The 25,237-nt window shown below is 48.8% G+C and overlaps 1 protein-coding gene across 1 annotated transcript in view; it reads right to left on the reverse strand.

Annotated features, from left to right (window-relative positions):
* The window catches only part of PLEKHG4 (pleckstrin homology and RhoGEF domain containing G4), a 68,610-nt gene that overhangs the window by 12,543 nt on the left and 30,830 nt on the right, over window positions 1-25,237 (reverse strand). Inside the window, exons 7-13 of the mRNA XM_065733424.1 lie at window positions 24,084-24,170; window positions 22,211-22,327; window positions 19,695-19,793; window positions 18,937-19,085; window positions 7,954-8,092; window positions 6,144-6,266; window positions 5,402-5,593 (exon numbers count right to left, since the gene is read on the reverse strand). Coding sequence (XP_065589496.1) covers window positions 5,402-5,593; window positions 6,144-6,266; window positions 7,954-8,092; window positions 18,937-19,085; window positions 19,695-19,793; window positions 22,211-22,327; window positions 24,084-24,170 — 906 coding nt within the window. The remainder of the gene's footprint in view (window positions 1-5,401; window positions 5,594-6,143; window positions 6,267-7,953; window positions 8,093-18,936; window positions 19,086-19,694; window positions 19,794-22,210; window positions 22,328-24,083; window positions 24,171-25,237) is intronic.

Raw genomic sequence — 25,237 nt, forward strand, 5'->3', positions numbered from 1 at the left:
TGGAAAGCATCTCAGCCCAAGAACTCACATTCAGCCATGAACTGTGCTTGGATGTAGCACGTGGCAAAACCCCAACTAACCCACCACTGCCTCTGACAAACTTACACACAAGCTCCACTCCTCTGCTGCGGACCTAGAAAGGAGCACTGAATGCTGGAGCTTCCACCATGCAGCCTTCCACTGTCAGTGAGCTCACTGGGAGCTAGAAACACTGCTGTGACACCAAGCAATGAAGAGAAAATAACTGAGATGACAGATCTAGCAACAAATTACTGGAGAATTCATAAAACATCATTTTCCAAACAACTAATTTTGAAAGGCAGTAATTTGGGATAGAATTTACATGGTCAGGGCTTCTTGCTTATGCAAGAGGCAAAACTTCAAACTTCAGAAGCTTTCTGATAAAAATACCCTTCGTCAGCACTTATTAACCTTGCAGGAAGACTTCTCCAGCAAAAAGCTGGCAGGAAGGAGAAGGGAGAGATATCATGCATTAACCTTGCATGAACTCCACAAGAGGATCAACTTTCCAACCTCTAGGCTCAATCCCCCCCCAAGTGATTCAGACCACATATGAAAATGGACACTGCTGAAATGGGAGAGCAAATCAGGTGAGATGTCTGTCTAGGGCACCACTCTTACAGTGTAACTGAGGAAGGAGAGAGAAGAGAAAGGGACAGCTGCTGTCAGACACCAGGGGCTTCCCCTAGAGCTGTTTCACAGCATCAGGAAGGCACAGAGAGTGTTTGCTGCTGTGCTATTCAGACCTTCCTTCCCCATCTTCAGTACTTCTACCAGTAAGCAAATGAAAGCTGTTAATTAGGAATTTCATACAGCCTTTCCTCAGAAAAGTCAACGCAATCTCTGTGCAAAAGCAGAGGGAGAACAGCACCTGTTATTAAAGAGACTGTGCTGTAAGCCATGCTAAAGGTCCCACTGCACAGCAGTGATGTGGGCAGAACCATGTCCTGACCTGCACAGGACTGCTATTGAGAGACAAGCACAGGGGCACGAGCACCTGAGTGTCTGCCTGTAACAAGTACTCTACACCAGTGACACATCAGGTGCCTCTTTTCACACTCCGGTGCAGTTACATTCTGCAGCTCCTCTCCAAGCCTGCTCCCACAGCTGGGAATCACAACGCCCTTTAGATACAACAAACTGCCTGTGCCGACCAGCCTGGGACAGAGGAACCACACGTCAAGGTCCCAGCTACCCGGCTCCTGTGCAGCTTCCTGCAGACCAGCACTCACACCCTCGCTTCCCTCCCCAAAGGCTGAGCAAAAAGAAACAAAACACATCTTTCTGAGGAAGAGGAGCAGGGCCAGGCACTGCCACAGGACGGAGAGCACAGCCCCGGGGTTCAGAGGGGCCACGCAAAGAGGCACAGAGCCCCGCGCACACAGAAGACGCACACGCAGCACTCATTCGCACCGGACGCACACAAGCCTTCCTTTACACTGTTTCCAAACAAATCTCAATGCAACCACCACTGTCAGCCGGGACGCTGAGCACTCGGTACTTACAGGAGCGTTTGCTGTGTCTGTCTGCAGTCAGATGGGGTGGGTTCGGCTCGAGGGGAGAGCTCACGGGGGCTGGGCTGGGGGGAGGAAGGGCCCCAGCCCCTCTTTGGGCCCCAGAGGCAGCAGCACTTGTTCACAGGATAGAGCGCAAGAACGCTGGCATGCCTGCAGCAGCAAGGACAATGGGGAGGGACGAGGAGGCGCTGCCATAATCAAATGCAGGCCAGCTGGCCCTCCCCCAGGAAGGGTAGGCACCTCCTTCACTTGCCAAAGGCTTTGTTTTCTAAGCCACAAAGTGGTGCCGGGGTGAGTGAGAGAAGAGCCGTCCACCGTTCAGGCAGAGCCACGCGTGAGCGCACGCAGTCTGTTCACAAATGCCAGCGCAGATGGAGAGAGGTTGGGCCATGCTTGGCACATGCTGAGCAGGGCTCAAAAGCAGCAGGTCCTGGCTGAAGATCCCCGCTCCCCTAGGACCTGCATGGTCTGGGATTCAAGGGTCAGAGAAATGCTGCTGAATGAAAGGCTCCAGAGCACGGTCCAAAGAAATCCCAACAAGGGAAATGCTATCATTCATTAAGTAACCTCATCCCAACAATCCCAAGCACCGAACCACTGAATGGCTTCCCTCAGAAAGCAGACACGAGGCAAGGCTCCAAGGCTCCCACCAAAGGAGAGCTCTTGCACAACACCCTGACAAGCCAGAAAAGAGCCTCTGGGGCTGGTGCTGCCCTGGGCCCTCCTGTAATGATGTGGGCAGCTCAGCTCCAGGGCTCAGGTACCAGCTGCGTCACAGCTGCAGGGTATGCAGGTGCTGAGCCAGTGGGAGGCTGCTCTGCCCCTTCCAGTTGGGTCAGTGCTCTCTTCCAGCAGGGACATTTTGCCAGAAGCATCGTGCATCTTCACTACTGACCTCACGCAGGACTGCTCAACACCCCACTGCTGGCAAAGGCCAAGCTGCGGGCTCTGGCTCATCAGACGTGCCACGTTTCTTAGCTGCAGAAAGGGTACACAGCTCTCAGGGGGTGGAACTTCAAGCTGGGATCACAGGCAGCAGGGCATTTTGCTTGCTATAAAGTCACGAGCGTGCAGAGACAGTAAGAATGAGCTGGGAAATAGTTTCGCTCAAAGAAAGCTCAGGAGAGGAAGAAGTCTGAAGGCTGACAAGGTAAGCACGGAGAAGGAGACTTGCTCCTGGTAAGGACAGGGTGTCTGTTGCAGTGCCAGTGTGAAGCCAGGATAGGCAGCGAGGGAGGGATACTAAGAGCCACCCCCCAGGAACCTCAGAAGAAGCCAGCACTGGTACTGTTGGTAGAACACACACCCTTGCTTGCTCAGCTTCCCACTTCTCCCCCAAAGCACTGCCAGATCCACCACAGCCATGGAACGGAGTGAACAAGGGACAGAGGCCAAACCAGGCTCAAAGCCACAGGAAGATGGCACGTCCCACGGTATGTTTGTGCTGAGCCTGTGGTACTAAAACAATGCTCTGCCCGCAGCTGGAGATGGACAGCGGCTTCCTGCACCACTCCTGCCTCAGCCCAGCCACCCACAGCCCTTTCCAGGCACCAAGAAAGGAAGCAGGGACTAGTGGAAACATCCAGCCTGGCACAGGTTGTGGCTTTGGGGAGGGAATCCTGCCAGCCCATGTGTGAGCTCCGTGCGGTCTAGCCCTGCCCAGCTTGCTCAGCTCTGATGGGCCACCAGGGCTGCCAAACAGTGAAAAGCACAGCACAGCAGTGTGACAGGTCATATGGGGTGCTGCTGATTCCCCCACAGCCTGCCTGGCAGCCACATTCTGCACCCTACACACCACGTGCTCACCGTGTGCAGACGGGAGGCCAGAGGAATGCTCCCACCCCCCGCAGACGGTGCCGCACGAGGGCATGAACACCACGATCCCTGTGGCGGGCGCTCCACTCCCCTGGCACAGGCTGACACGTCTGGAGGGATGTGAGCTTGCCAGCTCATTACCATAGTGCACATTGCTTACGCATCCCCAGGCTTTTCCCTGAATCCTGGGGTCTGGCACACTGCAGGCTCTTAACAGAAGGAAAACAAGGACATTACTTCGTTTAGACTGCTGCTGTTGATCCCTTCAGATATTAGGGAATAGAGAAGGGGGTTACGCAGGCACTGACAAGATCACAGCAGTAAGGCCAAAGCAGCTCAGCGTCAGAGGGGAGTGAAATCAGTTTAGATAAGATCTTCTGCTTCTCCCCCACCTCCCAGACAACACCAGTGGCTTTGCTTTCAGAAGGCAGAAAGCTGGAGATCAAGATTAAAATAGTGGGCACAAAGAATTTCACGATGCACAGCAGTTTCTGCTCATCCTACAGCTGCAGGATGCATCCCCTCCACAGCCCTGGTTTCGGTTGGCCACTGGTTCATAGTACCCATCTGCTGTATTGACAACACCAACACTGTTTATGGTTTTACTGGAACAAGTGAGATCAAAATCCTGCTCCTTCACTATGCGGGATACCTCCCTCTCCTCTGCATTCAATTGTCACTCACCAAAAAGAAGCTGAAAGAGCAGCACTAAGAAAAGCAACGGGGGCCACACAACATCTGTGCCCCAGGAATGGTCCAAATAAGGCTTAGCTGTGATGGATGTTCTTCCGTAGCTTCAGAGTCCTGGCTCACCAACCTGGCAGCCCAGGAGCTCCCACGGGCTGCAGTTTCCCCACCTGAACAGAGGAGAATGGAGCCACTAAGGTGCTGCAGCTCACAGCTGTGCTCCAGAGATGCCTTCACACCTTCACACACAGGCCTGATGTTTGGCTTGACCAGAAACTCGCCAAGGTTCTGGGCAAGGCACGGCACCTCTGTGTGCCTCAGTTTGTCAGCAGTATGGCAACAGCCTTCCTCACCAGGACTCCTGTCCACTGGGAAAGAAATGACACACTGCCACAGAAAGAGGGTCCCCCACCTGCTCAGCAAACTGCAGAGATGAGCTAGAGCAGACCTCACATGGCACGACTGCAAGGCCCTGAGCTGCATTCTCCACTTTCCTCCCTCGCACAGGGCACTTCTCCATGTTCTTCATGTTTAGCTGAGTTTCCTCCCCTTTCCCTGAGCACTTCTGGCTGCCAAGGCAGCTCAGAGACAGCAACTAAGTGGCACCTACATCTGGTACAGCTTAACTTTTAGTGTCTATTCTTTCTGGAATTCGAGAACTTAAAACCCAATGTTTGTACAAGTGTGGATTAAGTGGAGCACGGGCTCCCTGGTCCTCTGTGCCTGCCAGAGCTGTACTTTCAAGTGCGCATACAAAATCCTACTGTTTATTCATATGCAACTTCAGAAATTAAATCACACCAAGTGCAACTGCATCCAGCCAAACAGGTGAGAAGGTCACACGCTCACTGCAGCCACCACATGCACCCTCTCCTCCTGCTCTGCACATACCCAGCCCCACGCAATGTTTGTGTCCCTTGGCTACACTCCACATCACCCTGCTCTGGCGTTCCACATCCTCCTGCACGTCTCCAAAAGAGCAGAACTGGGTTAACTTTAGGACTGAATAGCAGGGTGCTACTCCTGACAAGCTGACAGGCTCAGCTTACCAGCAGGTAAAGATCAAGTACCGACAAAATGTGGGCAACCTACCTACCTTGGTGTGGTGGCCTAATCCAGCACTGCCACAAAAAGGGCCTGCAAGTTACACCTCAGACAGCAGAACACTATTCTCAATAGATGTGGATGTTTTCTTAAACTCACACCAACCCCTTCTTGAAAAAAGGATCAATGCAAATTACGATCTGTCAGCTCTCTGCTGGCATGCACGCTAAATTTTGTGTATCTCAAGCAACCACGCTCTGGACTGAGCCTGAGCAGGTTTTTACACCCTCCTCCACGCAGCAGTTGCCTCGTCTCACCTTGTCAAAGAACTCATACAGCCTGACTGTCTCACAGACTCGATGCCTGCTTTCATCCAGTTGAGTGCAGAATTCTTCCAGTTGATCTCTGTAGGTCTGCAGCTTCACTCTGTAAGAATGTACATCCACAGAGGAAAAGTCTTCCCATCGATCCATCTTCTTAAGTGCTTCCTGTCCCCTCCTGCAATATTCCTGAAAGCAAAATGTGTTTGCATATGAGGATAGAGAACTGTCACGGATAGTAGATCAAAGTCATTAAGCTGGGACTAATTAGAGCAGGGTTTAGGTTCAATTCAAATCAGCAGAGGTGTACTTGTTTACAGCAGAGTTCTGTAGTATCCTGACATCTGATATGATTTACATCAGCCACACAGCAGCTTGTAAAGGTCTACCCATTAAGACCAAGAGGTCAACTAGAATCAAATAAGATGATGTTTCAAGCACATCAAGGGATTAACTCAAAATAAAAACAAAACAAAACAAAAGAAGAAAAAATCATCTTCTACCACAGAAATTATCCTTCTCAAGACTGTTAAGTACAGTCCTTCCTGAGGGGTGGAGCTGGTGGCTTTATCTGCAACAGGAGAGCAGGGAAGCTAAGTAGTGTAAAGGAATGACACCAACAGCCTGGTGATGAACCCTCTACCAGTGCCACCACAGCATCGTGGCTTTGGCTGAGCACGCATGCATGCTGCCAACTCAGGCTCTGGAGAACACGTTTTTCCAATCAGACAACACTTACACTGGCAACAAGATCAAACTCCCTGAACTGCTTCTGTGCTTGAAGCAGCATCTCCAAAGAATCGTCCAGGTTGATCATCTCCTTTAGCTTTTTTCTGCCAACATTCTCAATCCAACTGCTGACCTAGGAGAAAAGGGAAAAGCTTCACTATTAGTCACCCTGTGCTACTCACCAAGGCAAGCCTTTATGTGGAAAGAACAGGGAATTGCTCTTATAACACTGGCCATTATATTACTGGAAAAAATGTGCATGTACACTTTTTCCCCATCCTGGCGTTTCAATGTGAGCCTCCTGCATGGAGTTTTTCCACTTCAGGTTACCAAATAATTGCAAAGCTCTGCTATTGCTCACACAGCCTTAGGCACAAACAAGGCAAGTAGCTGCCTGTGTTCTGTTTCGGGTGACCCATGGTCTAAAGCAAGCCCTGCATCCTGCAGGCTGTCCTGATACTGCTATTATTGTTACCCCCAAGTGGGATAAAATCTCCCTGCTGCCAGACTTCCTATACCACTTCCCTTTTCTGACTGGCAGCATATAAACGATGTCAATGTGAACACACTGATGAGTTCTCACCACTGGCAATCTTTCACAGACCCCTGGAATTCTCAGATACTGGTTTTCTGAACACAGCTTGCCATGTTGGTTCTACTACTGTGCAGTAACTACAGGTTCCTTGACAGAGCCCCATCACCACCATACTGTTTTAAGCATGTTACCTCAAACACAGGTGAACAACTATACCCTAAAAGCAAAGCAGACACAGGAGGCTAAGCAGGATAACACCAGCACCATTGAATAAGTGTTTTAAAAAGCAAGCTGTCAAGCTTGTCTGATACGCTTCAGAAATAGCACCCGGAAGAACAGATTAGTTGTTTGCCTCATCCACCTAACTCTACCCACGTTCAAAGATTAATTCCTACTCTTCTGCACTGGGAAAGGGACCACCCACACAAAAAGGAGATGGAGTGGGTTGCCAGGTCATGGCACGCAGCACGGAAGGGCACACACTGCTGCTGCCTCCTGTCCATGGGCATACTTGAAAGCAGAGACAGGCTGGGAACTTGCCTGTCTCTTTTCTTTTTCCATTTGGATTAAGAACCTGTGTGTTTAGCTTTAAAGGAGACTCTACTGGGCTCTTGCATCACACTTCTTGTCCTGAACACACAGGGCATGGTGTCCAAGCATCTATCTCTAAATAGGAAAGTCGCTGAAAGGATCCACCTTGGCCTGGCTACATGTTCCTCTGCAAATTCAGTTCTGTGCAGACAAGAGCACAGAAGAACAATGGGACAACCCTAGAAGAACAATGGAGAAACTGGCCCTAGCCCTTATCTTTAAGGGGACATGTTCCTAAGGTGAGCTCCAAACAGCACACCATCCATACAAATACGTGTGTGTGTGTATGTGTACACGATCCTAAATGCACACATGTACAAGCTACAAGAGATGCACAAAGCATCTCACTGCTGATGAGTTCCAGCACAGGAGACTATGAGACTCCACAACCTCCAGGCAGAGTTCAGGCTTGGAGAGCACACCCCAGACCTGCAACACTGGAGATCTGTCAACACACAGAGAGCATAAGCTATTTTTACAACTTCTCAAGGTTCTTTTTATCTGCGTGACTTGAGGTTTCAAAGGTCTTTCTGAAAAAATCAGGGCCTGTTTGCTTCAGTTAACCCACAGCTTTAGCGAGCAACACAAGAAGGGAAGTTTAAGCTCCCACAGACCAACACGTACCTGCTGTGGTACTCACAGTCAGAGGGTGGCAGCAGGCAGTCACAAGAACGGACTAAACAGCCTTACTTACCTCCTTAAAACATTCTTCCACCTTCTCAAACTCCATCACCAGCTCCAGCTCCTGGATGCGTTTATTCGACGCCATCACCAGCCGGTGAACGCCCTCATCAACTCGATTATAAAGCACACCAGCAGCATCGAGTGCGTCCCTGGCAGGGGACACACGGCCGGTCAGGGCTTTTGCATCAGGTCTTTCCCCCAGCACTTCATGCAAACACAGCTGATAGCAGCAATGCAGACATCGTCCCCGTGGGAAAAGAGATGGCCATCTCCATATGGAGAGCAGAAGGGAAATAGCACTGCTCCCTGCCCGTGATTCATCCCACTGTGGATGACCTGGCAGGAAGGCTCAAGGCATCTCCTCCCAGGCAGGCTCCATCAAACACTTCACCATGCCCATCACGCTTTCAAGAAGGACACTCAGATCTTTGTGAACATGGATTCTTGCAGCATTGGCTTTTACAAAACACCAGCTCAGGTGGTTTCAGTTTCTAAAAGCACCATTTAAATTTAATATGAAAACACCTGACACCCTCAAAACTTCCACCAGCCGAAGAAAAACGCCAAGTGTGCAGCACCCCAGCACTGAGACAGGATTCAAAGGCTGAGCTCCCAGCAGGCAGGCCGGGCAGCACGCTCCTGGCTGAAGCACTGTGTGGAGGCAGGGATGGAGAGACTCAGACTCAGCTCCTGAGTGCTGCAGCCAGGGACTGTACAGACCTTCACCCAGGGGAGTTGATCCACATCAGCACATTCCTTCCAAAGGCCTGCAGCACCTCTGCAGCACAGCTCTGGGTGAGCTACAGCTGGGATGCAGGAGACAGGTGGGCTTTGGAGGTTATCCCTTGCACCCTTTAACTCCTATTTCTTCTACATTTACAAGCACAGACTGAAAGTGCTACACCTCCTCCTGAGTGCCTCCTGCACTTATCCCAACCCAGATTCAACGTTCAAAAGGTATTACAGCCTCCTGGGTTGTGACAGCATGGTTGTGCTGGCGTTTTTTTAAATCATGGTATTAAAATTATTTGAAAGTCTTGTGAAACAGACAGGCAGCTAATAAAATCACTGGGGCTTTGCTAATGGGAATTAACGCCTGCAATTCAGCATGAGGTTCACTTGGGTTATGGGCCTCAAACTTATGAAATGCAACCAAATGCAAGCACTGAGTCACAAGCACCCCACAGCTTTTAGGTAGCACTTGTCATGAGGTGGTGCAAGAGTCTGGACAACTCTCCCTGCACAGCAGAAACCCACAGGATTTTTCCATTCAGAATTCCACCCAACATGCAACAGCCAACTTCACAAACCTCAGGCTCTTAGACACTTTTTTTTCCCCTCTTCAAAATGCTATTAGACTGAATGAATTTCTCCAAAGTGCAGCCAGAATAACAAATTGTTTCTGGACTAAGATCAGTGCTACTGCAGTGTGAAGGAGACAGGTTCTCTGCGGAGCGTCTGCAAGCCTCCATGGAAAGATCCAAGCTGTTCTGCTGCTCCTGTGCTCCCCCAAACCACCCATCAACAAACACGGGCCATGTGAGCCTTCTGTTTCGCAACCTCTTCCTCGGGATGGACACAGATCCAACCCAGGAGACGTGCGTTACTGCGGTCTGAGCTGAGCTCTGGGAGGTTTGTTTACAGAGCAGGTTCTGAAGGCAGCCGTCAGCAGCAGTGACACAGTGAGGAGAGCTAATGAGAAACAGTTTGGGAGAGCGATGAAGTTGTATCTGGCAAGTGCTTTAATGCTAAGTCCTGGTTTCTGAATAAAGTTCCAGCAAAACACAGACTGACAGGCAGGCAGACACCCTTCAGTCTTACTCCCGTGGGCCTGAAGTCTTTGCTGGCACGAGGAAAGCACACTCACATCCCAAATGCTCATCCTGCTGGCACAGACGAGTGGACATGTGTAACTTCAGGCACTGCAGGCTGCTAAATGCAAGTACCGTGACTGTTCTCCTGTGATGGGAAATGTTTTTCCAGCCTTTCTCTGAGCTCGCAGAGAAAACGCTTCGGTGTTGACATTCCTCCTTTGATGGCATTCATCAGCAAGCCAGACTGCTTTCCTGGGCTTTTCTGTAAGGGGATGAAAGGGGTGGGGGAGTCCAAACACCCACCCAAATCCAGGATAAAGAGTGGTTTCAGTATTTAACAAGACACGACAAGATGGCCACCTTAAAAAGCAGCAACTTGAAACAAGTTTCAGCTCCTGCACCGCCTAACCTAGATCGCTGGTCATAACCTGACAGGGGAAGGGAGCCCCACACCACTCCTTCCCAGCCCTGGTGGAAAACAGAGCCGGGCTCTGCAGACCTCACTGAAGCCCAGCCTGCCCTGTGCTTGCAGAAAGCTGTAGGAAAGAGGCAAGCTAAAGCTTCCAGATGAGAAGCAAGCACTCAGCCCTCTGAGCCACCAATGCAACCCGCATCCTGGCGAACAGGACCACAAGCCTACACAGCCACAGGTACTCAGCCAAATTCCCTTTATCTCAACGGATTCAACAGGACTGAAAATGGCACTCAACTACCATACAAGGAAAACCTTTGCTTTACTGATCCCCAGATGTTTCAAACTTACATCAAGGCAGGATCTTAGAAACATTTAGGGGTTTGCACCGCAATCGAGAACTTGACAGAGAATTCATCTCAGGTTAAGAGGGCCGGAAATGAACTCTTGCTTTCCTCTGTACAAAGCACCAGGCTGTTCAGTGTATGTATCATAATCTAAAATTCTTACTCCTGTAATTTAAAATCATCTTGTTTTCTGGGAATTCCTGCAGCAGGCTACTGATAAACTGATCAGAGCACAGCATAACACCCTGAGCCATCCCTTCCCTTGGTCCTGCCCATGACCACACACAAGCCATCCCCACAAACCCCTCCCCAAAGGCACCCACCCCTCAGCATCCCAGCACCTCCAGCCCTCATTTCCAGGACCAGCTGCGCTGTTTTCACATGCTCTGCCTTGCTTGGCAAGCATCCATTCAAGCCTCAGTGTCTCATTGTTGGTCCTCCACTGCATCTCCAAGGTAACTCCATTCATACGCTGGCAGCTCCTGACAGCTCACTCAGCATCCCGCCAGGCCCCCTAACTAACATCCATCTTTTACACTCCTACACAGAGGACCATAGCCCTTCCTGCCCTGCAGCACGCAGCAGGTATGTAAACCCAGTCACACAAAGGAATCACTCTCAACTCACAGCAAAGTTCGATTTTTGGATTCACTTCATCAATGCCAGATCTCACAAAGCATAATTTGGGCATCAGACATGTTATCCCAAATCCTTGCACATCTCTTTACCTATGTCCTCATCTCCACTTTCCTTCCTAAATCGTTTCTAGCACTGAGTAAACTCAACAGACTTCAGAGTTTTCATCCCTGCCCTCCCCTGCTTTCAAGGCAGCCTGAAGGAAACAAAACAGATATTGAAAATTAGGCCCAAGAACCAAAGGTGCCTTCTACTTTGCCACAAAAAGGGAAACAGAAAGACCTTCAGCACTTTATAGATCTTCTAATAGCGACCCAAGTGGATCCGAGGAAGAAAAGCAGAGTTGTTTGAAGTCAGTGGAAAGTCTTGTCTAAGCCTGACTTTGTTTGGATGCACTGCGATTTCCCCGTACATGTGAGTGTGGTAATAAGAGTCTTTCACTGCATTCTTCCATGATCAAATCATCCAAAGTAATTTTGCAATAGTGCAGAGTCAATATAATTTATAGCAAAAAGGAGTAGCTTGATGTCAGTTTATGTTTCCCCAAATCCTGTTTTCATTGGGCAATTATCGTTTTGGTGGAAAAGGTTCCAAACATCTCCAGTTTTCTGGAGGAGCGCCAAACTGCCGGATAATGGCAGGGTAATTTTAAACCTGTAATTTATAGAAAGACCATTTCTGCCTCAATCCGGCCTTCAGAAAGCTCGCCTGGCAGAGTTACACTCCAGTTTTCAAGGCAAAAATAACCCATTGTTTTACAGATACACAACCACGGAGGCACCCAGCAGGCTTGCAGGTGCTGCAAGAGCCGTGCCCGCCTGTGCCAGCGAGCACCCTGGGAAGGAAGCAGCAAGACCATCACTGCTCTGCCTCTGTCTGTTCCCAGCGAAGCTGTAACTTAGAAGGAACACAGCCAGATGTTCCAGCATTAGCATCACCTGCTCTTCCACTCCTGGTGTGGAACTTTCCAAGTGGACGTCTCCATGGGCTTTGGAGGAATGGGAATAGAATCTGGCAACTACAGATGGCCTGGACAGCACCCAGACCCTGTGTGTTGATACCTGGCTGACAAGTCGCTTAATGCTTCAGGAAGAAAGCCTTCCAGCTTCGCAGAGAAAGTCCTGTATGCCCAAGGGCTGTTTTGCAGCTACAAAAATGCGTTAATGCATTTTGGTAGCAGTGACAACCAGGCTTGCAGTGATCCCATAAAACGAGGTCAGCCTCAAAGGCACATGCCTGCTCATCAAGCTGCAAAGTTTGCATGCTGCCGAGGTTACAATTTGAAATCGTTAAGGTAAAGCTAATGCAGGTACCACTAAATAAACTCTAATTATTCTCCACAGCACCTAAATGGCCACGGTGGTTTTCGTCTCCTAACAATGGCACTCGAACAGCTGGCACAGTGCTCACAACCCCAAAGCATCCTCAGAAAGGTGCTGCCTCCCAACACCAAGCGTGGGGCTGCTGAGCAGCGGGACTGCTGAGCCCACAGACCAACCTGAACCCCAGAGCTCAGCAAGCGCACTGGGGACAACTCAATTAATGCTACACACCACAGATCATGACTGCCAAGGGAACTCCTCTGGAGCACAGTTTAGTCTGATGTGCTTTTAACAGAAAAATACTCCACAGTCTCTTTAAAAGCATCAGCATTGAAGCTTATGGGTGTCCAGGTGTGGTCACACACTGCTATCTTAGATTCTCCCCCAGCCTCATCTGCACTCAGTAACAATACAAGTGTGTTCACACCAGCTGATTTTAAACTCCACTGACATCTGTAAACTTCCCTGGAAGAAGCCCCCAGCCCATTAAATCACCTACTTGTCGGGTTCAGCTCACCCCGCAGCGGAGCCCCAGATAGGATACAGCATTTCTTCAGGACCATCAACTAGTGGTTTTCTACTAGCTTTCAGAGCCTCCCAACGTTACTGCTGTTTACACATGTTTTATGGGTTGGCTGCACTAGTGGAACAGCTGTGCCACTGGAGTTAGGGCACAAGGCTTTCAAGAAGCTCTGCTTGTATCCATACACCCACCATCACAGCAAAGCAGAAACCTGTTACCCTGATACATCCTTCTTTTGCACCATCCCAGCCTTTATGATATGTACAATAGCAGTGACTGTGCTATTAACTACCCCAGTAGCAGAAACATCCACCCCGACTCAGCAGGACAAAGCAGTGACTCCGGGATGCTTCGGCAGAGCCAGGAACTCCATGCAGCCCAGCTAACATCCTATATTGGAAATTTGTTGCCATTTTTTTCTGTGATGTTTTTGAACAGATAAAAACAACTCAGCATGATGTTAGTTACCTCGTGCCCTCTTGGCACGACAAAGACTGCAAACAAGAACATGCAAAACAGCAGTCTTCTGGGTAAAGTCCCACTGAACCCAGGGCAAGCAGCAGAAAACAAACAGGAGACTGTCCTGCAAATCCTCAAAGAACAGTGCAGACTTACCTAAGAGCAGCTCTGCAAGCTCTTCCCTCCCCACCAGTGCCACAAGTGGCTCCACACTGCGTTTCACTCACTGGGAACGACAACGGCTCCTTGCTCCTTTATGTGCAGAGCAGCAGAGTTTGTTTAATGCGAGCTAAGTGCTTTTCTCCAGATTAAAACCACCACACCAACACAGGGAACAGGTTAGACTGTCAGGAAAATGAATAGCAAGCAGCACGGTGTGTTTGGATAGAAACGTCCCTGCGTGCTCCTCCCCTCTACCTGACATAAATAGAAACATGGAAGAGCACTGCCACCAGTGCACTGCTGGGGGCCAAGGGTTCTGTGTTTGTCAGCATCTTCTGTGCCACCAGCCACAGCACAGAGGCGTCTCGTGGTAAAGCTGCTAAACCACGAGGCTGCTATTTCAGCACAGGTTTTCATCTCGCTTCAAGGTACACAGAGGGTTTACCTGAACCTAACGATGAAGGCTGTAGGATCAGGAACATGAAACATACCACACAGCTCTACACTACTGTCCCTTTGACCACAGAGATCCTGCAGCTGCTGGCCACAGCTACAAGCAGGCTTCATGCTTCCTGCTGCTAGTTAAAGTAAGGGGAGTGCAACACAAATTGTGGTTGCACTTTGATACAGACTGTGGAAAAACATCTAAATCTTTATTTCAAAGGAAACAAAGAAGGAAAGATCTGACCACATCGCTGGTGAGCTGTTCCAGCTGGTACTTATGCTCTGCCAAACCTGAAAGAATATCCTCTGAATTCACGTAAGTTTCAAAGTTTCTATTCACTGACCTCTGCAAAATCAGGTTGGGTGACAGGAACGACTGCATGGCTTCTCTGCAGCCCAACAAGGCAGATCTGGCTCTATTGGAATAGTCTATACTTAACTGGAACTTCCCATTTGTGACCAACGATGAGTTAATGCAGGGCGTTGAGACAGCCCGGTGCCCGGACCACAGCAGGGACAGGCAGGCCCAGGGTAGCTGCACAAGGCAGCCCAGGATCCCTCTACTGCTGGAATCGAGTTGGGTTTAGCATCAGGAACTCGGCAGCTGATGCTCGGGAAGGCTGCTCCTCGCTGCCCATTCCCTCTGCTCACACACGTCCCCACCCAGGGCTTCCATTCAGATCCCCACACCACACTAAAAATAGCCAGCTCACAAAAACAGCTCTTGGCTGCCGCCACTCCCCCCCCTCAAAGCACAGAGGCCTTTGCAAACAAAAGGAGAACTTCACTCCTCCATCTATTTATACGCTGTTTATTCACAGCTTGCAAGCACAAATTCTTTTCAGATGAGGAGTTTGAGGAAGGGATTATGACTTTTCTGGTTCCATGTTGCACAGAGCCCAGCACCCAACCTGGTCATGCTTTCACCATCTGAGGTTTTCCTCCTTTTCTTCCAACTCTCTCATCTAATCTAGAGGCTACCATACCTGCCAGCACATGGAACATGTTGAGATTCCACTCCTGTGTCTGCTAGAGCCACACACTGGGTGTGTTCTGGTTCGACTAATTTAAGGCACCTTTATTTTAATAAAAAAAAAACGTATTTGTGTTTTCTTTACTCCACTTCTGACTCACAGCATATCAAGAGGACGAAAGGCGTCACTGGACACCTCCTGCTGGCAAGCATTTCCAGCTCTTGGCTATGCCAGAAGAGCAGCATTAATGCGAAGAACAACAGTGGAAAATGTCTGGTGGAAGACAAGGTTAAAAGTCTCTCTGCCTTGCTGCCCGGTCTCAATTTAATAAGAGCTCCCACTGCTGCTGCCTGGCTTCTGGCAGCTTCCCAAGGCTTATGATGGAGATGGGATCTTCAAAGCCCACCACAAAGTTAAGCAGTGTGTTAGTTACACCTTCTGCACCTGGCTGAGTGAGTTGCCTCCAAGGCACAGGTTGGCTGATCGATACAGGAGATATCCCAAAGCCAGACACACCTGCTAGCCAGCCCCACGTAACTGATGAACTTGAGTCTTTCTCCTAAAATAATTCCTGTCCAAAAGTGAAAGAAGTAGTATTGAAAGCACTGAAGTGGTGGATGCCTCCATGGCATTTGTTCACATTTACTGACAAAAGCTTCAGACAGGAGAAATCTTGGCTCTTCAATGCCCAGAAAGGCTGGGACACCAAAACCTGGAAAGCTTTCAACTGCTGTGCTAACAGACCTGGGGAAGCACTGAGTGCTCAGCACAGGAGTTGGCATGATGCAGATGTGCTGGGGGAGTTGGCATGATGCAGATGTGCTGGGGGAGTTGGCATGATGCAGACGTGCTGGGGTTAAACCCTGCCAGCTCCACTAACAATAAATAAGCAGCAAAGCTGGCTTCAGCACTTCACCTGCACTGCCAGATCTCCCTTTCCTTCATCAGATGAGTAGATGGGTACAGCTATCTCAGTACTTGGAGAGAGGGCATGCAGTCTCCAGGTCAGCTCATGCTGGGACCAGTGGGAGCTACAGCTGTGGTGCTACAGCATCCCTCAGGGTAGAACCACGGGCTCCTCCTGCAGCCCAGGTCAGACCCGAGCAGCAATGAGGTCCCCCTGCTCTGTGTCACCAAACACTGACAGGTATCTTGACTCTCTGAGAGGACAGAGCAGGGAAAGCTGCCAAAACCAACCCCCAAGGGAAGTTTCATTACTACTGAATGACCAGAGCAGGGCTTGTCTGCAGCATGCTCCCAAATGGCATCTGGCTGATAGCATCCAAGTGCACAGAGCACAAGCTTGCATCCTTGCCTTTTTCAGGTTACTATCTCTTAACTGCAATCAAGCTTTAGTTACACATTTCCAGAGGGGTCTGTCCATCTCTCTTGCTACCACAGGATTTTCTTTTTGCTACATAAAGCTACATAAGCCTTGAGAGCAGAATACAACCCCTGCAAAAGCGGGCAGGTCTCTTGCTTCTGTAATCCCACAGTGATGGTACAGTTGGGTCTGTCCTTTCCTTTCATCCCTCTTCAGAAAGTTCAGTTTTTAATTTCACCCCAATACTTCTGGCTGGCACATGTGATCTAATCAGAGACTAATACAACTGCAGAAAATTCTGCTCTTGAAATTTCAGCCTCTATTTATATGCAATTCCTGCATTTTGACAGTTCCCCACCCACAGTTGGCCTCACAACTTCAGATTAAGAAGTCTGGGATGTTATGAGTCTCTGCTTGATCAGCCTTTTGTAGAACAGCAGAGAAGAAAAAACTAAGCCAGCGTGACAAGTGATTAACAAGAGCCAGAAGAAGACTTAACAGGCTAAAACCATTCGATTTTTGTAAATACTTTGGGATGGGGGAAATTGAAGACTTCAGCACTGATCTACATTTTACAATTCAATGGTTCAGAAAAGCAATACAACAGGTTCTGCTGAGGGCACAGACAACAGCACGGTTCCACGTTCACGTGTTTCCAAAGTTCAGCATTGGACTTGCATACATCAACAGCCACTCCATGCTAGCTTCAGCAGGCCAACCACAGTATTTTGTTACAACTCTGCTTTGATCCCTACCCGTTAAGGCAGCCCTTAAAAAGCACGATGACAGGAGCCCTTGCAAGGTTAACAGAACCCAGAACCTCTCCTATCTGAACACCAGCTTGGACGGAAGGAGCTACGTGAGCAAATGCAGAGCCACGGAGAATCTAAAAGCAGCAGTACCCTATGCAGGGCTCTCTGCCACGTGATGGGAGGTTTTACCCTCATTTGAAAGGATCCTGGATCAGTGAAGAGCCCACTGCCCTGAGCACGAGTTGCACGACAAGCAGGCATTTCCTTATTTGAAAATACCACATGGATTTCAGTTTCTGCAACTGATCCACAAGCTAAAAAGAAAAATAACCCAACTTTTTCTGTCTGCTTTCGTTTATTCTCCTCAGGCTGGATAGAGCCCCACAGCACACGCTCTCCATTCACGCTGGCAAGCAAAGAATACAACCTGAATTAAACAGAGAATGTGCTACACAGCTTTGGCATGTGCTCACAAACACCGTGCAATCAAAGCACTCTGTGTGTTCCACCCCTATCCTCACTAAGGTAATCAAAGCAGTAAATTATCCTTTCAGGCTCTGTCAGGTCAAGTTTCAAAGTTGGTAATTTCCCTGCACATGAACACATGTTTAGCTTAAAACCAAAACAAAACATAAAAAGCATGCATGTTCCCTTCGTTCTCTCAAGACTGTGAAGTTGCCGTGCGCTGCTTAGAAGCAGAATAAAATAAAGCCACACAAAACACAACCACCCGCATTATCTTTCCTTCTCATGTTAATCAATAGGCTCCATTGGCCTCAAAACTGCACCAGGAGTACTTCAACAGATCAAGAGAAGCGTGTCTTCGTGGCTTGCCAGAGCTGCTGGCAGGAGTCACAGTTAGCATGGAGAAGGAACGGTTACAGTGCTTGTCCCCAAAACACCCACCCCTGCCCTTCCAGTGACGGGCAGCAGCTCCCACAGTCATCCACTTGCTGAACTTTCAGTGAGAAGCATTCTTTCTGCTGCACTTAGATGAGACTCCCCACAAGCTATTTCCTTATCTTCACTCCATTCCCTCTTCTAAAATCTCTCTGCCTGTGATGGCAACAGAGAGCTTAATTAGGGAGGGCAGCAGATGCACGGGGCCATTCCTCACTCCCCACCACCTGCTATGCCCTGGCCATACCCACGCACCAGTGCTTATCTCACACTCAGGTGGAAGCTGCAGGCTGCAAGGGAATGCCTCACTGTTTGCACAGCACATAGCACAGAGGGCTTCACACACTGATAGGCTTCAGGTGTTTGACAGTACAAACAGGAGTTGTGCAATGCCCCGGGGATTTCTAACAGCTGGCCTCTCTCATTCCCCCACTTCTCACAGAGATTCTGCAAACGGGCAGCGAATATTTGCTGTGCAAACCACACCAATGTGAGAAGAGATCTGAGCTTGCTATAGCCAGAAAGCATTCCTCTCAGCTAAGGTCCTTGGAAATCCCCTTGCGTGAGGAGTGCCTTGGCAAATCACACAACCTTGGACCCAAACATCCATCGCAGGCATCATCAATTAAGATCTTTTGCTTTAGAGGCACAAAATATATCCCACTCTTTCCTCACAGCAGAAGGTGAGTGATTTGGCTTGGAAAAGGAACTTAACCACCTAGATGAATCCACTCAGTAAGCCTTTGGACTAGGGAAGAAACAGTCAAGACAAGAGTACAATTGTTCTGCATTTCACCTTTGCTGTTTTCAACAGAAATCCTTGCTACCCAAAAAATTGCACCAACAACGTGTCATCCCCCAGAGTGCAACTGACTGCTTTTTGCTCATCTCCAGCTCCTCTTCTCCCCTTCTCTAGGGGCTCACCTGTAATCCTGGGTGAGGGTGACACAAGACTCCTCCTTCCTCAGCCTGGCCAACAGTGCTCCACCCTCCAGCTGCAGCCTGACCAGCCGTGCATCCTCAAGAACGTTCTTCATCAGCTGCCTGTAGTTCCTCAGCAGCACAGCCGCCTCCTGAGGGATGGCAAGAGCGAGATGAGCTGTTACTGCAACATACAGGTGATGAGGAAAACAGCAAGAAGCAGAGGCTGACACAAACCAAACCACACCTCACCTTGTGCCACCCTAGGAAAGAGGGAGTTTGGTTTCCAGGGCTGTTTTTCTCAAGCCTGCCAAGTCCAAAGTAATAAACAGTGTTCCCTGTGCTCTCGATACTCCAGCCCACCGAGCTAAAACTGAGACCCAGTTTCTATTGTGCTTTTCTTGCTGGGCTCGGAATCATTTTTTCACCCTCACTTTCCTCTCACAGCTAACTCCTGCATGGCACAAGCTGTGGGACAAGATGGACCCGAAGGGCTGAACGATGCACTTGTGTGCAGGAAGATTCAGTCCTGCAGTATTTTCCAACATTGTGCTGCTGGGACACAATGCAGAGCAGACAGCAATTTCCTGCCATGGTTCAGAAGCTTCACAAGAAGAGGGGATTACACTTGCAATAACAGCTCAGAATGCGCTGCCACTACACCTTTCAAATTCAAAGTTACAGCCTTTTGGCAGCTCTTCAGCTCCCTGCTCTCTTCTGCCCCAAGCTCACCCTTGGTGTTAGGTGAGGGCCATGCTTACCTCAGCTCTTTCTGGCAGTTTTCCAGATTCCACTTTATGAATGGCTCCCTGGAGGAAGGCACAAGCCCCTTGGCATCCTTGGAGCAAATGTTCCAGTTTCTACATGAGGAAAGGACGGAGGCAGAGGTCAATGTCTCACAGCTGAGGAGAGAGCCATCTTTTCAGCGTGCAAAAGGTTAAAAGGAGAAATTCAAGAGAGGATCAAGGGTTCGATCACACCATTTGGAAAGCCTGGATGAGCAGAAAGAGGCCTACAGGCCATCACAGGCTTCAGATGCATCCCTCTTACAAACTCGTGGCACACCCGGACCACGCTTTAGAGAAGAGACAACCAGTGCAATTAAGTCCCACCTTCTTCTACAATTAGCATTTCTTCTAACTTCCCACTAAGATGAATCACTGCACACGCATTTTTGGAGGAACAAAACTTAGAACTAGTACCTGGAGTCTCTATACTTTAAAGCATCCCTCCTCTTACTAAAAGTAGTGTAAATTGAAGGTTAGGAAGCGGGAAAGCTTCCACAATTAAAGCACCTTAAACTACCAGCAAATCCTAAGTTGCTTCTTTCTTGTGGGGAAAAAGAACAACCAAAAGAACCATTTCACACATAGCTGAGAGAAGGCAGTACTTTTCTACAAAGTCATTGTTAAAAGCCTAAAGACTCAACAGGTGCCACCCTCTAGCCACTGAAATCAGGGAAGGGAGGAAGGCCTATTCAAAAAGAATTAAAAAAAAAAAAAAGGGAGGGAAAAGGCAAATTGTGAAAGCTGTTGAATCCAACCGCCTCTTTGGAGTGCTGAACAGCCCCAGAGGGGACAGATCAGCAGGCAGGATGCAGGTGAGATCACCAGGCAGGAAATAAACGCCGTTTGCCACACAGCTGCAGATCTAAAAGGGTCATTAGCACATGCAGTGCATGTTACGTAAACAGGCAACCCATACAGACCCATTCTGACACCAACTCTGTTGTAAGACACGGAAACAAGAGGTACTGACACCAAGCTCCTTTCTTCAAGCACTATCCCCTTCCGCACCCCAGATTTTCTCAACTTTGTCCAGCAAACTAATCCACATCCTCTTGCAAAGCCTGTCTGCTTCCTCACTGCCAAACCAACCCCACGTTCTCAGATTCTACCCTACGCTGAGACCTGCACTTCTACTGCACCAGCACGGGGTCGGTGTACTTTCAGGTGAGAGTTTAAAAACAAAAAAGGTCATAAAGTAAACTGGGAAAGCTAACATCTGGCAAGGGCTCAGCTTAATTGCTTAGCTTGCCACCAGCTATGTGACAATATTATCAATATCATAACAAACACTGCTTCAAACACTGCACTGCATGCCACGCAGAACTCCATGCAGTGGAGTTGAAGAGCTGGAAGACCACCAAATCTTTTGGGAGCACAGGAGACAGGGTGAGCAAGTCAACTGCAACGCAAAGACAGCCAATTTGTGTGCAGCTTTACAGAGATTTAATCCTGTCTCATCTCAGTGTGCCAGATCATGTCTCAATCCAGCTTTCAAATGCTCAACAAGCTCATGATCCTGATCCACAGGACTTATGCTCCCTGCATGGCCAGCAAGACCTGCAGTCCTGCCAGGTATCACCAGCACCCGCAGTGCTGATGGCTGCAGCACTCTGCCAGGGCTCCCTGACTTACAAACTGCATCTGGTTGCTGCAGTTGCAGCCCCTCCATCCCTGAGGCTTAACCTGGGTCAGCTCAACCACTTCCAGAGTAGTCAAACAAGATCATGGCACTGAGGAATATCCAAAGCAGCAAAACAGGGAGAAGGAACAGGTTGCTGGTACTGCCTCCTACTGTTCCCTTGTTCCCAAGACACAAGGAACAGAATCAGTACAGGGCAGTCTCCTAACCTCACGAGAACAGTTCTTGAAGAGGAATAAAACACATTCCTAGACTGAATCTTTCCTGTACTTTTAGTTTCTATGTTTTGCAAAGCATTCAAATTTGATGACAACTTTGGTAAATAAGTGAATAAAGCAGCAAATACGTGTCCCTGTAAGTATCCGAAATTATTATCGGGAACTTCCAAGTTTGAGTCCTTCCAGGACTGCAGCTTTCACTAAGCTGTGCCTAGTTTTGTCCACAGAACCTGTCCCGAGCCCCAAAAGACCTAATCATTATTACTGAGTTCTTATGATCAGACACTAACATCTCCTGAGATCAGCACAAGAAGTGTCTGTCCTTGAGCCTCAGAAGTGTCACTGCACATCACAACAAGGGATTCTGTTTCTTTTTTCCCTTCAAAATATGGCCAAACTTGAATTAATATAGTCCAAGGAGATGAGCTAAAGTTCCTCCAGCCACGCTAACAGGCCACGGGGTACTTCTATTTTATGAAGACAATGTTAGTACCCTTTTGGCATGCACAGCTGTTAGAGGCAACACTGCCTTTCTGTGCTGGTAGGCTCGGCTGCTGACATGCTCTGCTCTCTTGCTTCAGCTCTGTCAGCATGCCATTCCCTTCTCCCAGATAACAAAGAGCACCACTTACCATGCGGAAACTTAACCAGTCCCGGTGGCAATATGGGAAGGTCCCATCCAGTTCCAGAGGCAGCTGTGAGCTGTCTATGTGCTTATGGAGGGATTTCATGGAGGTGAGAATTTCCAACTGCTTGCAATGGAATGGGAGAAACAAAAGCACATTTGCATTAAAGAAAAGGGCAGTGAGTATTGGCAAGGAGGAGGGGAAGTTAACAAGACAGCGTTTCTTCATTTATCCTGCATAAAAACAAGACACACTGTGTATCTGCAATATGAAGGAAAAAATGTTCTTATCTTGGAGCAGTTTGCTGTGCGTTTTAGTGGGTGAACCCCGAGGGAATGCAGGCCACAGCACGTCATTTCACCAAGCAGAACATCTGTGATGGAAGTCTGGCAGCAGCCAGCCTTCTCCAGATATAACCAATACTTTCAAGCACAAGCAGAACAACTCAGCTCCCTCATATGCTCGCAGGCTGGGTTGCAATTTGCATTTGTTTGGAGAGCACAAGAGTCTAAAATCCAGCCCCCAGCCTCCCCACCTCGCTCCCTGGAAAATCTGAGCCCCTCTCTCAGAGAGCAGTCCCTGCCCTTCCTCAACTCCGCACTCACCACAGCAGCTATTTGCTTCAAGTGTTTCCTAGATTTCAACACTGATAATTTGCTTTCCCCGAGTCTGTAGCACCTCAGCAGAGCATTCTGGAGGGACAGACCAGTGCTCCTGAAGGAAACCAGCCCAGACACCACGAGCACAGGTGCAGACAACCCCCCCCACACACACCCCGCAGAGTTTTCACTTCCATGTGAAATAGCAAGGATGTTTCCAATTCCTCCTGCATGCCCATGTCTTTATTATGCTTTCTTCTGATCCCTCCTACACACTTTGCATGTGATCAGTGCTTTTATGCCTTCTGGAGCTCTCCCTGCATGCACACACCTGCAAGCGTGGAAATGGACTACCAGCATCTGCCGTTTGTTAGGCTTTCAGGGCAGCACACCACACACACAGCAAACACAAACTATCCTCCAGGGTCAAAAAGGAGGACCGGATCTACTCTGAAACATACAGGATTTCTGTGTTGGGCACGGGATTTCAGTCTACCCCTGCAGCCTGTAACAGTCGTGGTGCAGAGGGAGGTGACTAAGATGCAGTCTGATGCTGTGCTCTCTCACCACAGACAATTAGAGAGGGTAAAAGCCTACAATTCATACACAGCTGTGCAATACCAAGGCACATTTACTTCTAGCAGGGGCGCATGGCAATGCTGTGATGATCTTCCCTCCTCCATTAGCACCTTCTGTCACCCTTCCCAGATATCTCAGCTGCAGGAGAACCTCACATGCTTACACGTCCCCTCTTCCTGCTCTTGCAGGAGTCTCTCAGCTGCTGACAGCAGTGGCTATAAGGGGAGGAAACATGAGATATCCAACAGACTGTGAAGCAGCAAGTCCCTTCATGGGATGGAGTCCAGGACTGAGCAGAATGAGATTTCTTCCTGATTGAGGATTTTCTCCATCGTTAAGAGCAGAGCAAGAAAAGCCTCTCTGTTACTGTTAATCAACAGGCTCCTCCATACATCTCTCCACATCCCCAGCAAACCCCCTGCATCTCAAGGGCCCCAGCAGACTGACATAATTATGGCATACATGTCAGCAATGGACTTGACAATAAACACAGCAAGACAGAGGTAGGTTCAGCCCACAAACAATTTTACAACCCTATAAATACCACAACCATAAGAGACCACAGCCATAAAATATAGAGAGCTAAAGAGATTTCATGCAGGAATAAGCATACATTAGTGGACTTAGAACTCTCTGCTTGGAGAGTTAGACACAGGATATCAAGAGCTCCCCAGCAATCTCTGCACAAATGGCTCTGTTACCTGTCCTGCCGTTGGTTTCTCCACCCGAAAAGTCAGATCTCTTTCAACCAGAAGCAGTACTCCATGAATACAGTGAGGATCCATGTCCTGCAAAAGAACAGAGTGGAAGTCCCATCACCTGTCTAGTCAAGACACTATGGGGAATCTACATTACCAGCTTTGCACAAGAGATTGCAAGTTCAAAGGAATTTGGTACTTCAGAAGTACTTGGAAGGCTGGCAGGCAGACACTAACAGGGAAGGCTGTTCTGCAGGGCACCAAGGTGGTTCATTTCACATCAGCTAGTCTTGCAGTACTTCAGGGAGCAATGAAAGAGGTCAGTTCTTGGCTACCCTAAAAAAAATGCTGCCTTATGCATACAGAAATGTATCAGCAAAGGAAAAAATTAAATGCAAAGAACCATGTACGAAGTCCAAGCTTTTGTTTTATGACTTTCCTGGTCATTTTTCCTAACCAAAATGAAGTCTTTTCCCCCAGTGTCAAAAGTGTCACCTTGTTTTTACTTAATACCAACATACAATCAGGGACTTGCATCCTGTTGCTAGAATTAAATCAAGAGAAATTCCAATTTGGACATCCCAAGGGATGCCCAGCAGCTTTAGCTCAAGATCTGTGACCCAGAATCAGCTTTCCATTTACAGAAGCACTCTACAGGAAGGTGAGACACAGAGCAACTGCAAGGAGAGGGAAATGTAGCAGAAATATTCAGATCACAGAGACAGGACTGACCAAATGATGTTGGGATCTGGACTACAATGAGAAGCTGTCATTCCACGTGGTTAGATAGAAGCCATTCCATCTACGTGTCACATAGATGTCCTTTGCATCTGCAAAGATCTCAGAAACTGTCAAGCAACAAATCCTTTTTGGTAGTGCTCAAGCTGCAAGGAGCCTGCCATGCAGGAGGCCACAGCAACCAGAGAGCCCTGCTTAAGAAAACAGCCCCAACACTGTTAAAGGTAGAATATCCCATATGAGCAGCAGGGCCAGCACATAAAGGCAGACACTGTGCTCCCAGCAGAAACCAAGTTGCCCAACCTGACACTGGGCCCAGCATGGCAATTTAGAAACAATGCCAGCACAACTCTGCAAGTGTAGGCAGAAGCTGAGATCACAGAACAAAGGAAAAGACGCTTCCCTGCAGTACTACAAGA

The sequence above is a fragment of the Cyrtonyx montezumae genome, unplaced genomic scaffold (genome assembly GCF_038088225.1).
Source record: "Cyrtonyx montezumae isolate F1298 unplaced genomic scaffold, pur_monq_1.0 scaffold_17, whole genome shotgun sequence".
NCBI classification, from domain to species: Eukaryota; Metazoa; Chordata; class Aves; order Galliformes; family Odontophoridae; genus Cyrtonyx; species Cyrtonyx montezumae.